The sequence below is a fragment of the Phoenix dactylifera genome, chromosome 4, assembly GCF_051530095.1.
Source record: "Phoenix dactylifera cultivar Ajwa chromosome 4, Ajwa_hap1_PhDact_Kaust_v1.1, whole genome shotgun sequence".
NCBI classification, from domain to species: domain Eukaryota; kingdom Viridiplantae; phylum Streptophyta; class Magnoliopsida; order Arecales; family Arecaceae; genus Phoenix; species Phoenix dactylifera.
The window spans coordinates 51,685,719-51,703,414 of record NC_143193.1 but is presented as its reverse complement, the minus strand read 5'-3'; the positions used below and the strand labels follow the sequence as shown (position 1 = coordinate 51,703,414).

Below are 17,696 nucleotides of genomic sequence, written 5' to 3'. Positions count from 1 at the left end.
AGACTGTTTGACAGTAAAGAGAGTTTGTGCATGGAAGATGAACCTATGAAGAAAGTTATGCCATTTCAACTTGTGTTATCCTTTTTGATCCCTCCTTGCTATCATTGTCATTTAATAAGAAGCACGTATAACACTGTGCCGCACGTTGGAATTACTTCCTGCACCACTAAATTATCTCTCAGCACCGACTTTATCCCGAATTTAAGATTGAAGGTTGTCACAACCACTAAACTTCTAATGCTGGTTTTGGTATTAACACTGTATTCATCTAGTGGCCCTTATCTTTGCTTGCTGACGTATCAATTGGCCAATCAGAAGTTTAGATGATAAATTTAAATAATTAAAAATGATATAAATGTATGCAAAACTCAGCACTTACTAAAGTTATTTCTTTATACAGATGATGTTGTATGGTGCAGTATTTGGTTGCCTATCACCAATTCTTTCGATTGCAGCATTTTTGAGTTACAAGTTTCCGTTTGTCTATCCCAAAGATGAGGTATAATTAATAATTTGTATATAGTATACATTATTTTCTTGCTTCCGCAACCTTGTCAGAATCTGTTTAATTTTGGCACGTTTATTCTGCAGAAGCAAAATGTGGAGAGAGCAAAATCAGCATTGTTGAGTGAAAGCCTGGACAATATACTTGCTTCCAATGAGGGCAACAAAGAATCAGACCACCTGTTAATGGTTGTTGCCTACAATAAATGGGCCAGGATTCTACACGAGGTTATGAGTTTCCTTTTTGTAGTGGAATAGCCTTTCCATTTCGTTTGCCGACTTTTATTCTCCACCATTTGTGCTTTGGATATCATTAAAAGGAGCCATACTAAGTATTAGTCTCAACTACATGCATAGCATGTGCTGCTTAAAGTTGCTCTTATGTATTGTCTGACATTAATCACTTAAACTTACTAATGCAAGTGATTATATTCTTGCAGAATGGGGCAAAAGCTGCTCAACGTTTTTGCCGTTCATACTTCTTAAACAGCTCTGTTATGTATATGATAAGGTTAGTAACCTGTATGTTATTCATAGATGCTTTATCTTTTCTCCTATAACATTACTATCTCATGGCCACTTTGCATCTTTCTTTTAAGATGTAAGCATGTGAATTTAATTGCATCTAAAGCCTCTTTAGATGCTGTAATCATCCGGCCTTATCCCAACCATTGGGATTAGCTTCAAAGACTCTTCTGATCAATCCTCATAAACATCTCGTTAGGGTATATGGACTTGTATTGAAATACTTGAATGGAAAATTATAAATCTTGGATGCATTTTACCCCTCTATTTTCTTTTCTTCTTTTCTTTCTTTTTTGATGCTAATTACTTCGGGGAAGAGGACTAAAAATTTTCTTCAACCTACTACATCAACATGGCAGGGACATGCGTATACAATTTGGAAATTTATTAGCAGACATTGGACTCATCAATCTCCCGAAACTTACTATGGTAAAGTTTTTTTATTTTAGTTTGAATATAATGAAGCTAGCTATCTAGTCGTGAATGGTATGTATGCTGGTTCTTGGATTTTCTTTCATTCACTGTACCGTCTAATCGGTTTCTACTCTTTTGTATGTCAACTGTGCGGAAGGACGTGACATCCTAATGCTATTGTTAATGACATTTCATCTGTTGGGAGGTCTTTAAAAAAGCTGTAGAATGTATTTTTGAGAACAAAGGACCTCTGGAATAATACTGCTGGGCCATTAAGTCCTAAGGGTGTGAAAGCATTGACAGCTACCCATGCAGTGCTTATTTGATGCTTTGCCAGCATAATATGTAATTAATGAATAGCTTAATTCTTATATATATATATATGTATTGAAAAAATCCTATGAAAGCCAGAGGAATGTAAGAAAAAATTATCATGTTTATTAAAGCAAAGTATTTTTGGTCAATCGTTGGGAGCAAAATTGGAAGTGAGGTGGTTGGGAGTGGGTGAATCTTTAGCATTGCCCTGTAGGGTTGCGTATGGAAAGACTTGTGAAATTGGGTCAGATTTGTGTGAATGTTATGAATTGTTCGTGTAAATAGTGTTTGATGCAAGGTTCGCCAAACCAGTTTTGGGACCTATACCCGTCTGTGATCAATTTGTAACCGGTACCGTACTAACACACGGTACATAATGGTGTGCCGGTTCCGAACCAACACGCCATTTTTTTTTTCAATGTTTTTTATGTTTGAATTAATAGTAATCATTTTTTAAAATATTTTCAATGATTTTAAGTATAATTTGAAGTTTCTTAATGTTTTCTGATGTTTCTATCCTACATCTTTATCTCCCCCTCCTTCTCATCTTCCTCCTCCTCCTCTTCTTCTTCTTCTTCTTCTTCTTCTTCCTCTTCTTCGTTTTCCTCTTCTTATTCTTCTTCTTCTTCTCCTCCTCTTTCTCCTCCTTCTTCTCCTTCTCCTTCTTCTTCTCCTTCTCCTTCTTCTTCTTCTTCTCATTCTTCTACTTCTTCTCCTTCTTCTTCCCCTTCTTCTCCTTCTTCTTCTCCTACTTCTCCTTCCTCTGCTTCTTCTTCTCCTACTTCTCCTTCCTCTGCTTCTTCTCCTCCTTCTCCTTCTCCTTCTTCTGCTTCTTCTTCTTCTTCTCCGCCTTCTCTTTCTTCCCCCTCTTTGCAATTAGACTGATGTAAGTGAAGAAGATAATAGACATTTTATTATATTATGGTTCTTAAAAGAAGAATGATTGTTGACTCCTTTTATTGTATCTAATTAAGCGCCATATGCCGCATGAACAGTCCTCATGGTAGCATTTTCATTGGATTTATACCACCCAAAATGTGGTTCTTTCCACTAGCAATTTTAATGATTTTAAGGGTCCAGTGTCATTCTTATGTTTGCTACTTCAGATGGCAACAGAATGCTTGCAGCTTATTCCAGTTAGTCTGGTGTCTGGGCTGTCATGAACTGTAATTTTATCTATTTGACTGTGATTATATGACCTTTTCTTTGTTCTTTCAGTATTATTAGACATATGCTTTGTCTCTTTAAAATTTTATGTCTGGTTATTTTAGTTGCTTTCAAATTTTGCACTCACAGTATATGTTTAGAAATATGGATTTCTTGATGAGTTAGAAAAGAGGTGAATTTTTTGCTTATGTTTCTTTTGTTTATTGTGTAGATATTCTATAAAATGCTTTAACTTTTTCATTTAAATATGACTAAAGGCCTTTTTTTTGTGGGCGGGGGGGAGTGGGGAGCAGAGTGATGGTAAAAGGAGAGACAAGCTTGACAGTTGGTTTGCCGATCTGTCTCAGCCATTCAATATGTATGCATGTCATTCTTCAATTATTAAGGTAACATACTGTTGGTTTTGGCCCAAATGCACATGAACATCGTTGCATTATGTTTTTATGTGTATTTATGTTATGTGCTATTTATTGTTTTTGGTCTTTCTGCAAGGTTTTTATACTTTTTTTCAACTCAATCCTTCAATCATTGATTTCTTTTTTCTCCTTTTATTTTTATAAGGTTATCAAAATGTACTATGACTCATATCTTGAAAGAAACATGCCATGTATGCTGTTAAGTATTATAAAGTTTACTTGCCAGCATTCTTCCCTTACACGGGAGTTTGTTCCTTTCTTATGTTTACTGTAGAAACAGGAAGACTGTGGACATCTATTGAAACAAAATCTATAGAAATATTGTTACTCGAAATATTATATAAGTTTATGATGCCAATATAGTTTCTTTCCTCCATATGGTCAACCAAGGTACACCGTCTCGGTACTGGGCCCTTTATCGATGCCATGCTGTCACTGTCTCAGTACTCTAGTATGGAGACTGGTTTGGTATACTGCATGTTAGTACGCCCTTCGTATTGTGTATTGGTACCGAACCGTGCGGTACAGTACTGTACCCTCCGTACTGTCCTGTTTGGTTCGGTATGGCATACCTTGTGGCCAACACCTTTTGTTCTTTGAGGTAGAAGAGTTTCTCATTGTATCTATGCAGTCAATCATATGTGCAGGTCTCTATCCCAATGTGGCTGCAACTAGAGAGGGTATTGCTGGAGCATCTTTAGGTGACAGCAAAGCACTATACAGTAGCCCTGCTGTGAAGGATCGTCCTATATGGTATGATGGAAGGCGAGAAGTGCACATACATCCTTCCTCTGTAAATTATAATGCGAAAGGTTTTCAGTATCCATTTCTTGCATTCCTTGAAAAGGTACGGCTGCGGCTTCTTGAATCAGTTTCATTGATCCTTTGATTAATTGTTTTTTATCATTTATCATAGTATTACATAAAACACCCAAGTTATCCATATGTGCCAGTAGGTGAGTGTACTTAATAATCTAACCTGCTGGTACCTTACATCTGGCCTGTTGATTTGCAACAGGTTGCAACAGGTGATCTATGTAATTTGCTAGTTGAAAGTCTTCTGTCTTTCTTCAGTTTAATGTTCCAGTATGTTAAGCTTGGTGATTACATGTTGAGTTTTGTAGAGCATGTAAATAAGAAGCAAGGAAAAAGCATGTTGCTAGAGAATTCAGACCTTGTCAATCCTTGGTTGTCGAACTGCATAGAGAGCATACTATACCTCCCTCCTTAATGAGTTAAACAAGAGCAGCAATGCATGATTATCTAATGAATCCAATACAAATCGATTTAGTACTCTTCTTTCATAATTTGTATTTAAAATTGATACCTCACATGTTTCAGATTCCCTGAGTTGGTTAATATGAGCTATATGTGAACTTTGTTGAAATGGTCCTCAGATTAAGTTACAAAAAAATCCTGTTATTAGAATATATTATCACAAATCGACGATCTGGTTTCATTTATGTTTCCTTTCCTAGAGGCCAAGATAAGAAAAAGCATTTGAATGGCTGCCTGATTTTTTTTCCTCTGTTCGTATATTAGCATCTAAGCTTGGAGACATTTTCAGTTATGCAAATTCTCAGTTTTGTTATAGTAAATTTTTGTTGGCATATAATTTTCCAACCATGTGATACCATGTATTGTCCTTCGCTTCTTGCTTGGTCTATAGTGCATCCAATAAAATGTTCCAGAATAGTAAGCTCCATTGCAAGTCAGGAACTTGTAGATCATGGTATTAGCAAGGCAAATTTCAGTTGTACTTGCTGCAAAGTCCACTTTTGGTCCCTGTAATGAAATTTAGTCTTAGCTGTACCTCTATCTGCCATCAGATCCTAGTTGTATCTCTTTATCGAGGTGAAGTTGTTGGCTTTACTCTTTAATCAATCCTATGCCATGAAATTTGAAAGGATTTTTCATCTTTTTCTTGAAAATGTTATTTCCCTTAAATTTTTAGATTGTACTTAAAAGGATTCCTGGAATATGTAAAATTTGGAGAGAAAAAAAATAGATTTTGTGTCTGTTGCTTTGTGTTTATTGAGTTCTTAGCTTCCTTTCCAATCTCAGCTCATTTTCATTTCTTTATGGTTTAATTCTTTGCTTTTTGATTTTACTTGATAGTATAATAATGGAAATTGAAAAAATAAGTTTGTTATGGTGATGCAAATTGCTTCTTGTTTGGAGTTCAAAGTTGTGTTGGGTTCAATAACCAGGTAAAACTGGGTTGTGTGGAATCACTTTGGGGCAGAAGTGGAGGGATCATGTAGGATAAATATATTTCATATAAGGATTTAGGTCTTGGTTGTTACTGGCTTGTACTGGATGTTCTGGATCAGACTGGTGACCATTCAGTTCCTCGGACGGATTTTGGACCCAAAACCTTAGGACCAGGTGGTATTGATGCTATCTAGCTTGGTACCATCCTATACCAAGTGGGACAGAAACTACGACCAATTGGTTTGCCCCGGCACCAACGAGGATGCAGACAAATGACCTCTGGCTGGCCTTTTCCCCATTTGTGTCACATCCGAGGACGGAGAGGGAAATAGGAAGTGCAAGACATCTCAAATCTGGCTGGTCAATTTGAGATTTTCTTTTGCATTTTTTAACCATGATATGATTGCCTTGTTACTTTGCATGGATTTTTTAGTTTCGTGCATTTAGTATTGCAAGTTAACTTATGAATATTTTTCATGGAGTAGCTTAGCTAAACTTAAAGCACCATTAAAGAACCAATATAAAAGAAAGCATTGCTGAATTGGTGCAGACCTGTACTGGCACCAGAAACTCAATTGCAGGCTCAAAAGTCTCAGCATGTGCAAATACATGGTAGGCCTAGTCGGCTGGTACCAAGGTCTGACGAACCAGCCCATTCCGGCCGGTTCGGACCGGTTCGGCCTGTAACCGGTATGCCGGAGCAGTGGAAACCGGTACGGGCCGGTTTTGTGCTGGAGACGAAGAAGACGAAGAGAAGAGAAAGCACGAGGAAGAGAGGGAGGGAGAAAACTTGTGGTTGCCATCAAAGAGTCGCGGAGGGGCGGCGGAGGCTGGGGGGGCGGGGGAACCCGCCGGGGCGCAGCGGAGGCCGAGGCCGCGGCCGCGTCCCTTATTTCCGCCACCCCTCCTCGGCCTCTGCCGCTCCTCCGAGGTTCTCCGATGGCGGCCACAGGTCTCTTCCCGCCCTCTCTTTCCCGCGCTCTCTCTCGTTCTCTTCTTCTTTTTTGGTTCCGGCGGAAAAGAGCTGGTCGGTTCATACCGGCCGGACGAACTGGAACCGTACCGGTCCAGTAGGTGACCGGTACGCCTATTGGACCCGGTACGGCGAACCTTGGCTGTTTTTGTATGTAACTTGTGCCCAACTAGTACGGGCATTGGGACCGAGATTTGAATCCTTGAATTCACCTTTTTAGCATGGTAGTCTTATCCATATTTGTCCATGCTAATGGTTTAAGTGGATAAAAATTAGGATGTTGATTATATCGATTTTTTTGAAATGCCCCTTTTGCTTCTTTAAACTTCTTTGACTTGAGCATATGAATGGTTGTTTTGTTGAATAAACTGTTTTAGTTTCTACGCAATTCTTTGAGTTTGAGTTGTATTATATTATTGGATTTTTAGGAAGGTTTTAGGTTGAATAGGCTTCAAAAAAGTCAATCTTTAGGGTTTCATTGGCCTGCTAAAATAAGGTCTTTCTAGTTCTATTTTTGGATCTCTATGTGACAACCTATATATATGAAGTCTATAAGTTCTATGATAATGTACTCTGAATTTTAGTAGTTATTTCTCATAATATTGAGAAGACTCTTTGAATTTCTAATCATGGGCAAGATTTAGGGGGAATTGATTTGCCAAGTCTTAAAAATAATTTGGACAATTGAATCATGAATTGTAAACCGCTACTATGACCCATATCAATCAAGTACTGGGTTGGTACGGTATCATGCCATACTAGCACACAATATGCATGTTGGTGCCGATCGTAGGCCAATTTACCCAATTTGGGATTTCTTCCTAGATCTAGAGAGGGGGAGGGAGAGAGGAGGGAGGAAAGGTGGTTTGATGTCCTACCGGTGGCTATTAGAGATGATGATATTGGTGGATGTGGTGGAGCCTATGGCCCCCACGAGCCCAATTAAGCTGCTGGATGGGGATCACTAGGTGGATCACTAGAAGAGCAGGAGCCGGCTGCAATGGAGAAAGTTTTAGAGGTGGAGGTTGGTTGGTATGGTCCAGTCGGCAAGAAATCCGGCAGTGAGAGTGAGCAAGCTAGGGAGGGAGAAGAGGGAGAAAAAGGAATTTATGGGGGATGGGAGGGTTTTATAAACTTGAGGACCTATTTGGATATTCCAGTGCCATCTAGCTAGGACTCATAGGACCATTGGCTGGGCTAAGCCTATATTCACAAAATTTACAAGAACATATTTGGAGTGGGTTGGCCCACAACCCATAGGGAGAAAAAAAGACCTCCCCAAGTCTTTATTTCATTCAGTGGGATTGGGCTAGGAATGGTTTGGTTGAGATAGGCTGAGCCAGACATCATGTTTTGTAATCCTAGAAATCTTGTTTCTAATCATGAGGATCCAACTGGCTTATCCAACAGGCCCGATTGGTTTGGCCTAGCTGAACTAGGTCAATACTGCTTGAATTGGGCAATTCCCTTCTTGACTTGGATTGGATTTGACCAGTTCCTATATTGCTCGAACTAATATGCAAAATTGACCCGGTTTTCCATTGGTTCAGCATAAGACGCCAGGCAGCTCAGATCAGTTTCATATACCTTGATTTGTAATATAAGTACAAAGAGTGAGGAGCAAAAATCATAGATGCTGCAATTTTCATACAGGATGATCCGACAAAAACAAGGTCCAGCAGATATGGAATAATTACATGTGAGAATCTTTTTATAGTATCCATGCTTTTGTCTCTATATAAAGGGCTTGTAGGAAAAAAATATTCGGATCCAAGGTTGCCTTCTCCATGTCAGATTCTGTACCGTTACTATGTTGGCATAGTGTCAATATGCCTAGTATAGAGGTCAGTTCAGCGTATCGAGACTTGATACGCCCTCCATACCGAATCTTATTTTGGTACCAATATGATATGGTACAGTACACCTAGTATAGGGCGATACAGACCAATATGGCTAACCTTGTTTGGACCTAATATTTTTAAGAAAAACTGCTCTTTGGGCTTCTTTTTTTAGACAATAGCGATTTTAGACCGGCAATTAACTTAGACAACTTCCACAAAATTCTTTGTAATTGAATAATATGTTTTAGATTTACTTGCTAGTCATACTTGCAATCTAGAATTAGCGTTGCTATTTGGAATTCAGTTTCTGTGGAATTTTTGGTAGACAAATACCCCAAGTTGCATTGAGAACATTAGGTCCTATCTATTTAAGGATTTCCAAGCAATAGGATTTGCTAAAACCAAGGTCTACCGTACCGGTACCGGCAGGCGTACCGGTTGCCTACCGGACCGGTACGGTTCCGTTCGTATCGGAACTGGTCCGATACGAGCCGATAAGCATTTTTTTTCTGGTTTTCACGTCCACGCGCGGGCGTCCGCACGTGGGCGCCCGCGCGCGGACGTGCGGGATAAATGCCACAGAGTGGCATTTAATACCTCTCTTTGGCATTAATATCGGGATGAACCGGCCGGTCCGGTCCGGTTCGGCAGACCATGGTTGAAACATTAGCAATTAGATGCAATTGCTCGACCTTAAATTCTCTTCTGATGTTGGTATCTTCCTGCTGCTGTTATATGAACTAAGGTTTTTAGTTAGTTACATGCATATCTCATGTCAAGTTCCTATATGATTGCAAAGTCACATGACTTTCACTATTTAAAAGAGTAGTCATTATTTTCACCATTTCATTTTTGTGTGGATCTTCTGCAGTATAACTTTTCTTAAAAAAAGAAAAGGAAAAGTGCAATCATTGAGATGCAAATTTAAAAATGCTTTCATATATTTCTGATCGACAGGATTAATTTTTTCATGTCTGTTTTATATCTTTGCGGAGGCCTATAACTTTTGCATTTCTTAATATTCCACATTGTGGTCCTAAATCTAAGAAACTACGATTAGGCTGGGTTTTGAACAATTATAATTTCAAATATATTTATTTTTCTTTCATAGGTTGAGACCAGCAAGGTGTTCCTTCGAGATACTACCATCATCTCTCCTTACTCTATTCTTCTGTTTGGTGGCTCCATGGTTATCCAACATCAGGTGACATCTTAATAACTATCTCTAACTTTGGACATGTTGCTTGCTTCATATTATATGCAGAGTGGTTCATGTTGCCTATCTATACTAACTTTAGGCTTGTACTTTGCATGTGCAGTTGTTGATTTTGTTTATGCCTGTAGACTATTAGAGCTTGACTAATTAACAAGACTGATTTTACACAAGTAGTTTGATTTCTATCGGTTTACATAAAAATAAGGGCAGTATTTTGTGGAAGAATCTTTTGATAACCAAAACAAAATCTCAACAAGTTAGGCTATTTTCTACTTTCAAATGCAACAAGTTTTCCTCTATTGGTAGAAGGCTTTATGAACAAACAAGCTCAATATTCAAGTAATATAAGAACTAAAAAGGTAGGTAGATGATTTGGAAATTTGGCATCTTAAATCAGGAGTAGCTTTCAGATTCAGAGTCATAAATGAATAGAAAAGTGTCCTATCTATATCTAGGATCTAGATAAAAAATCATCTTGTAGAGAGTTGAAATGTGGCAATACTAAAGCCAGCAAATGGAAATGCATTGGCTGTATCTATTGAAAAATTTCGTCAAATGGAAAACATCTGACCTTTGATAAGACATTTTCTTAACATGCGTTGATGTATGATGAAGCTAATATAATTCATTATCATCAAGGCATGCTATTGTCTCTATTTCTGAAAATGAATAATTAGGGGTGCAACTCATGTAGTTAGGTTCGATCAAGGGCAAGATGCAAAAGCCTGGGCCAAACCACAAATGGACCTCTAACTTGATGCTTCTATCTCGAGCTTGATCGGAGCTAGAAATTCAGAATTTCGGTTCTAGATTTGGTTAGTTTGGATTGATCAAGAACAAGGCAACAAAAGTTGGTGAGGGATTGTGCATTGGAGAGAGGTCGTCAAAACACAAGGGGGCTTAGCCATTACCCTTGCCCCCATGCATGGTGGGTTTCACCATGTACCTTGAAATTGAATTGTAGATCTAAGGTTTCTAGTTGAATGGATGGTTAGTTTCAAATACCACTAGAATAGGATGGTACAAATGGTATTGTACTATTCCGGTAGGTTTTTGGCATTGATACCACCGTATGTCATTATAGTTCTGGAAGAAAACCGGTACGAAATCCAATATCTCTAAAACATCAAGGATTTTAAAATGTTCACGGTAACCTAGAGATAGGAGCATTAATGGAGGAAAGGAGGGGATGGGAGTGAGAAAGAAAGAGAAGAAAATAGGGAAAGGGGGGGGGGGACCTATTAGAAGTGAAGCTTGAGATGGGGAGTGCAACAAAACTAGTAGGTTGTTGGTCTGTACGTTCACGGCAAGCTTGGTCAAGCATAAATGGTTGGAGATTGCTAATGAGAAATGGATATCAAGCCAAATTCTAGTGGATACAAGGAGAGTTATGAAGGCCAAAGGTGAGTGGAGGCGAAGGTGTGGGGCATAGGTTGGAATGGAGATACTGGAGAGGAAAGGAGTTACGTGTTAAGAGAGATGGAGGGGAAGATTAAAAGATGAAGGTTATCATGTTGTTTGAAACAGAGGAATCGGCCGCGACCTCGCCTGTCGCGGCCTCTGCCACTCTCCGCCAGCCTCCCTCCCTGTCTCTCCCTTTTCTTTTTCTCTCTCTTCCTCTCTTCCACGGTACTGTGACCTCGTCGGTACAGGCCCGACACGGCCCATACCGACTCGTGCCACTGGAGAATCGGTATGGTGCTCGGTACCTATTTCTCCGACCTTAGTTTGTATTGTATGGATCAAAATATTGTTGGACAGTGAATAGGCAAAAATGAATAAAGAAAAGATGAAGACATGTTATGAGATTAAGAATATATTTAGATATGACTACTATGAGGAATGGGCAAGCTAGTACCAATAGAGGACAATGTAATGAAAATGAGAACTATGGATTGGCTGTGTTGTATAGACCACTCCTATGAGGATAGGGTGGTCTCATTTATGTATAGAGTAAGAGTTTAGTTATCAGAAGTGGGTGTGGGTCCAGGTGCAGATTAGCAGGTATCTTGAAAAAGGAAAATATGGAAATGTTTATGTTGCGGGTGCAGGGACGAGTTTCCAAAGAGATTCCAAAGTGGATGGTCCCTTTGTTACTAGAAATGAGTGCAAGGGTTGGGCGGGAATGTGGGTACATGGCATGGGAGCAGTAGTGAGAAAAAAATAATGAGAAGCACTTAGAAAGTGGGTGCAACTAAGAGTTTCTAAGGAGACTGCAACGTAGATGTTTCTTGTGGCCAAGGGTTCAAAAAGTACATACCTACTTGTAATTATCTTTGATGAAGTACTTAAGAGTCGATTCAAAGATTTTTTTTTTTGAATGGCCTTTGGTTGCTATATGGAGTTCATCTCATATAAATGGAATGAGGCTCATTCTCAAGTTCTTTACTATCATATAGAAATACTGTGCTATTTTGCATTTGTAGAAGATTGTTCTGGTTTGAACTGAAAATTAGTGCTAGCATAGAATATTTGACTGCCCAGTTGAACTCTAAATTTATGGCTAAAATATTATCATTAGGAGAAATCTGGTCTTGGGCTTAGCCTTTATGCTTGCAATTTGGGCTTGGACCTAGAATTTGTGGCTTGACTAGTTTTTGGGCCTGCCTCGAGCCTAGATTGCCAATGAGGTTTAGGCATGGGTATTTCTGAGGTTTTGTATGCAATCAATATAATATGCATTTGACACATATAGGCAGCTCAAGCTGGGAGTGGATTAAAATGGACATGGTAAAAGCATCATCCTATTTTGACCTACAAAAACCCTAATGAAAGGAATCCTAATCCACCCTTATATTTCTCTGCTCCCATTCCTCCTCACTTTCTGCCCCCATGATCCATCAGTCCATTCTCAGAAAAGGTCTCTTGGTGGTGCGCAACCCTCATTTCTTCTTGGTAGTGCTGAGGACTTGGGACTGACGTTCTTATGTAGATCTAATTGGCAAACCAGCCTTGTGATAGTAGCAAAGTCGACCTTGAGTGGCATCACTTGGGAGGACAAAGAAGATGGTGACTTCTTTGGTGATGACGAATGGATGACAAAAATGATGATCCGGTGACAATGAACATGGTCAAGATGCAGTTGGTGGTTCGCTCTAGGTGTGATTTGTGTCATAGACAGGGGTGGAGGGTGGTGGTGACCATTAGGTTCTAGCGGTGACTCTAGTGATCCTAGAGGGTGGTGGTACAAAAGAGAGCATTGGATTGCTAGCTTTTTAACTACAAATCTCAGTGGTAGCTGTCCTTCCCTCCATGCTAAGAAGCTGGGAAAAGTCTCGATGTGGTATTGTGGTTAAAAGGTCAGCCAAGGTTAGGCCCAACTTTCTGATATAGGTCAAAATTGGGCTACATTTTAAAGTTTACATATTGGACCAGGCTTGTGCCTAAGAAATCCAGGCTATGCTTGGGCCAAGCCAAGCTGGGGCCTAAGATTTTAGTCCTGACCAAATTCAGTCTGTCCTGGTCCTTTGACACCCATACTTAGATCTTGTCACGATCTTAATATGGCCATCAAGTCAAATATCCAGCAAGCAGCAAGCTGCCTTTCTATTAGGAGTCCAACTTGACCCAGCTGCATTGATGGACTGCCTTGTGTGCATTGTTAAGTTCTCTCTATATGCAAAGATTAACTAATGCAGTTTATACTCAATGTACCTAGTTTATATTTATAATGTCACCAAGATTCGGTATATATGCTAGCAAGAATATCATTCTAAAAGTTTTAAAAGCATTTATATGGGTTTTGGGTATTGTTTTTTTTTTAATAATTTGAGGAAATTTTGGTTAGTATATTGGCTTGGCAAAAAGATTAGTTCAAGTAAGAAGCAAAAACATCATTGGAAATGTTCTTGTCTTTAATCAAGATCTGTTTCTTGGGACTGCTAATTTGTTGATTTTAGACTAGCCATAACAGGTTTGAATTGCTATTGCAGATAGGACTGGTCATTATAGATGGCTGGTTAAAACTGACTGCCCCAGCACAGATTGCTGTTCTGTTTAAGGAACTCCGCATGACACTCCATGCTGTTCTAAAGGAACTTATTAGCAAGCCAGAGGTATGCGGCCACTTTCTTTTTTCTTTTCTTTTTTTTATAATTTCATGTGGTTGAAAATAGTTCTGTCAAGATAAGAAAGGATCCTGCGAAACATGGTTTGCAGTACGGACTGTCCCAGTCCATACTGGGTCACTGACTCATAGTGGTTTTTTTCAGTATCTTTGCATCCAACTGGTAGAACCTCTACCTGGTAGAAGTTGATGTATTGATATGACATTTATACAGTTCATGACTTCATGTATTTGCTGATCAGATGTCTGTATCCTTATTTCACATTTAAACCTACCGAGTCTCACTTCCTTTAGAATATATTTTTTTTAAAATCAGGAATACTGCAAGTAATGTTTTTCCTTTTAAGTTGGAATATTGAATGGTTTCCCTTTGGACCGATACTTTCCTTACTAATCGGTTGTTTCTATGGTTGGTTTCTGATTATTGGATATAAACTTTGTCCAGAACATTTGGCATGTTTAATATTAACAGTTTTTGACTGAATTTCTGTCAATCAAACAGCTGCGAAAATTATGTTTTTGAGGCCATGTTGGAGGGTTCACCAAAAGTGAATGCCTAGTTGGTTAAGTCCCAAGATTAGTACATATGCATATTCACCGTTAAGCTTGACATTTGATTCATAGAAGTCCTAGAATCTTAACAAATATGGGGAGGAAAGAAATTAAAGAATTTCATGATCAACCTGTAAAGGGCTAGGGACTTGTCTTCCAAGCTAAAACTCTAGGTCTTAAAACATCTTGTAACTATCAATTTCACAAATTAAAAATAATATCCCTGGTGAGAAAGAATTGAAAACCCAAAAAGAAGCTGGTATGAAACACTTCGTTTATTGATAGAGGAAAAATGAGAAAAGAAGAAGAACCTAAGCTAATAAAGGCTTATATAGATGAGCACATACTGCAAGAGATATGGACGAACAAGGGTTAACTAAAATGGATCTAGCATCAAAAGTGATCCTGAGCTGAAAAATTCGATAAAGAAACAGAAAATCATGGAGATCTTGATTACAAAAAAATGTGTTGCTTTAATTTTGTTTCAATCAAAGCTTAAATAGTAAATCCAGACTCCTGATTAAATAAATGTTACTTTCTCGAACCAAGATTAACTTAAAACAACTTGGACTGTAAGGGGGACTAGGAAGTGAACTAAAAGAGTATCTGTTCTTCTGGTAGCCTACATGAGTAAAATGAGTTGTACTAACAGAATCTATTTGCTAATTGAAAGAAAATCTGGTTAAATCTGACTGTAGGTAGGCTGCTTTGCTAATCAAAATTTGCGGACAAGTACCCCCTAATGTTCAATCTGCTTAAATCTGACAGTCAAAGTGAGCCATCTGTAACTGAATCATCTCATTTGATAATGTAAAAACTGCTATAACTTGTCAATAATGAATCATCAGATTTTGACAGGTTCCCAAAGTGGGTAATTAAGTTTTGAGTGCTGGAAGTAACATATTATAATTAATCCCAGGTGTGGAACTCAATGATGTGTGGTTGCATCTCACAATAGCTCTAGAATGCAAACAATTGCAAACATACAGTTACAAACACAGACAAACAGAGACAATAACAAATGTAAAATAGCCTTGAGTAATTATAACATGCTCTCTAACACCACACAATTGATGGGCAAGTGGTGGTGTGAATGCTTATCAGGACAGACAGAGACAATTACAAAGGACTCATCACTCATGTCTTATAAATAGAACTCCATGGAAAGGCTGCACACACATTCTGCATGGACTCCTTAAGCAACCACCTACTGATTCATAAACATTAAAGGAATGTTTATAAATAGCGCACAAGCAATGCATATCTTGTATGTACAAGCCTAAAGGGCATAGGCTCATTAAACATTTTGAATTTGGCATTTCGCCCTTCTATGACTAACCTTTTCAGTCCCTTCACTATCTGCAAATAGCATAGGGAAAATATCTCTTTGATAAATGGACAAGGTTGTTGGTAACTGCAGCTAAAAGCTCACTCTTATCTTAGAATATTTTCACTTGCTCTCTCACATGTATTTAAAGTTCTCCATTTCTCCATGCTTAATTTCCTCCTCTGGTAATGCATTCTATGTTTCTTATGATCCGTAAAAGCCATCATTAAGTTCCATTCTTTACTCCATGACTACTTTGGGAAGTTTGTCTTACGTGTTACCTTGTGATAAGACTTCCTGTTTAAGTACCCATGTCATAGGTTTTTTGCTTTAGGTTGGTTCAGTTGTTATGTCACCCTTCATCATAGATATTGAAAGAATGGTAAGCCAAACCATCAGATTTCTCATATTAATATCAAATACTTCAACACATTCTGTCTTTTGGATTCCGTAACTCCATACCTCTGATACTTGTTTTATGGAAAATATTTGGATGTGATTGTGGTTGTGGTTTGTGAAGCAAAGGTAACTAACATTATTTATGAACTCAAGCATAATTTTTTGCAAGTCAAGTGTAATGTCTGTTACACTGCTTAGTTTGAAATATCATGATAATCATAGTGTTTGCAGTATAGGCAGTTGCCATTGTTCTCATGATGCACTCTGGACTTCAAATTTGATATGGTTTAATTTCCCTTTGCTTACCCTTATTTCAGAGGGCTACCTTTGTCAACAATGAAGTGGTGAAATCTATTGTTCATTTGTTGCTAGAGGAAGACAAAGCTCAACAATCTCTACATTGAGGTATGGCCATATTCTCAAGCCTCTTGATGAGGAAATATTTTATCTTTCACATGGAGGGATGGAGAGAGGGTAGCCAGATTGGACAAACAACTGAAAAATCACTAGCAGTAATGTTCCAGGTATAGAGAAAGGGTGAAAGAGTTGATAAAAAACAGAAAATTTGCGACTCTAGCTTATCTGTTCCTCAAATACTCTGACTTCCCAATGTAAATTACTTTACATCAGGCAGCATTATTGCCTCCCAACCCCTCTTTTCCTTTTCGCATTCTGTTTGATGCACGCATGTGTGTGTGTGTGTGGAAGGGAGAGGGGTGTGGGAGATAGATTCAGCCAACAATCATTTCAGTTGTGGAAATTAGCACCAGGCAAATTGGAAGGCCCTCCAATTTTTCCTTTTATTGTCGAGCAGGACCTTTAGTTAATTCACTCAATTTTTGTAGATTGATGACAGTTGAAACAGGCCTTGCTAATTGAATGTCTTTTTGTTGCCGGTGTTTTCTTACACCTTTTCTCAGCAACTCTAAGCAACCTTTGCAGGCTCTGGATGGGCAACTTAGAGCTGGAAAAGTCAGCACGCTTGTGCTGCGGCCGTGATGTAAAAAAGCAGAGGAACATTATGCTTGGGTAAGAGAACTGCAATGACACTCGTGACCACAAGCAAAAATAGGTGAACATGTTTTAAGAGATACTAAGCAGGATTGTCTCGCCAAATCAGAGAGGACATTCCGTTCCTGGCCAAGCAGAAAGATGTAAGCTTACTGAAATTTCTAATCTAGCCATTAGAGGAGTTCGGTGATATACATGCTGAACAAGTTCCTTGACGAGCTGGCTCATTCTGCTGTAAATCAAAGAGAAGTATTGAAGAAAAAGGTGCTGGTACTGGAAATTCTGTTATTTAAATTGATGTATGCATTTCATGGAAGGATGTAGAACTTCAACTGCTGTAGAATCTCAATGAAGAAAAGGCCTCTCACTAAACATTTAATTATAAAAGCATTTGTTATTAAATGATTTTGGATCCAACTAGATGGTTTCCTCTTTGGTCCTCTGCTTTCATCGATTAGCATAAAGCATGGATCATCGTCTGCTTTGTGAATATGGCTTATTAGTAATAGATAGGAGTTAAATGATGTGTTACAAGTCCAAGAGCAATTTTTTTTGCCAGTCGGAAGCTGCTATCCTGGGATTATTGTACCAAACAGCAATGTCAAAGCATTGGAGTCGCCACCCAATGTCAAAGCATTGGGTGTGAGTGGGGGGCCTACCTTAGGTAACAGTCTTTTCTCTCTATGTTTGCGTTGCCATCAAGCAGGATTTACCTTGGTAGTATTCATGGATTAGATTTTTCTGACAAAAGCGACA

General features: G+C 38.6%; 1 protein-coding gene across 10 annotated transcripts in view; it reads left to right on the top strand.

Annotated features, from left to right (window-relative positions):
* The window catches only part of LOC103701281 (RNA helicase family protein), a 59,650-nt gene extending 42,308 nt beyond the window's left edge, over positions 1 to 17,342 (top strand). For 2 of the 10 annotated variants that reach the window (XR_015977387.2, XR_015977385.2), the window contains exons 25-34: positions 401 to 499; positions 592 to 732; positions 945 to 1,015; positions 1,389 to 1,458; positions 3,219 to 3,311; positions 3,989 to 4,188; positions 9,481 to 9,573; positions 13,518 to 13,640; positions 16,247 to 16,334; positions 16,872 to 17,342. Coding sequence is in view for 5 of the 10 variants with exons in the window: in XM_088720492.2 (XP_088576618.2) it covers positions 401 to 499; positions 592 to 732; positions 945 to 1,015; positions 1,389 to 1,458; positions 3,219 to 3,311; positions 3,973 to 4,188; positions 9,481 to 9,573; positions 13,518 to 13,640; positions 16,247 to 16,333 (993 nt within the window). In the remaining 5 variants the exon portion in view is untranslated. Of the gene's footprint in view, positions 1 to 400; positions 500 to 591; positions 733 to 944; positions 1,016 to 1,388; positions 1,459 to 3,208; positions 3,312 to 3,972; positions 4,189 to 9,480; positions 9,574 to 13,517; positions 13,641 to 16,246; positions 16,335 to 16,849 lie in introns of those variants that run through there. The other 8 variants (XR_015977386.2, XR_015977384.2, XM_088720492.2 and 5 more) reach the window with 5 other exon arrangements.
* Positions 17,343 to 17,696: the final 354 nt, after the last annotated feature.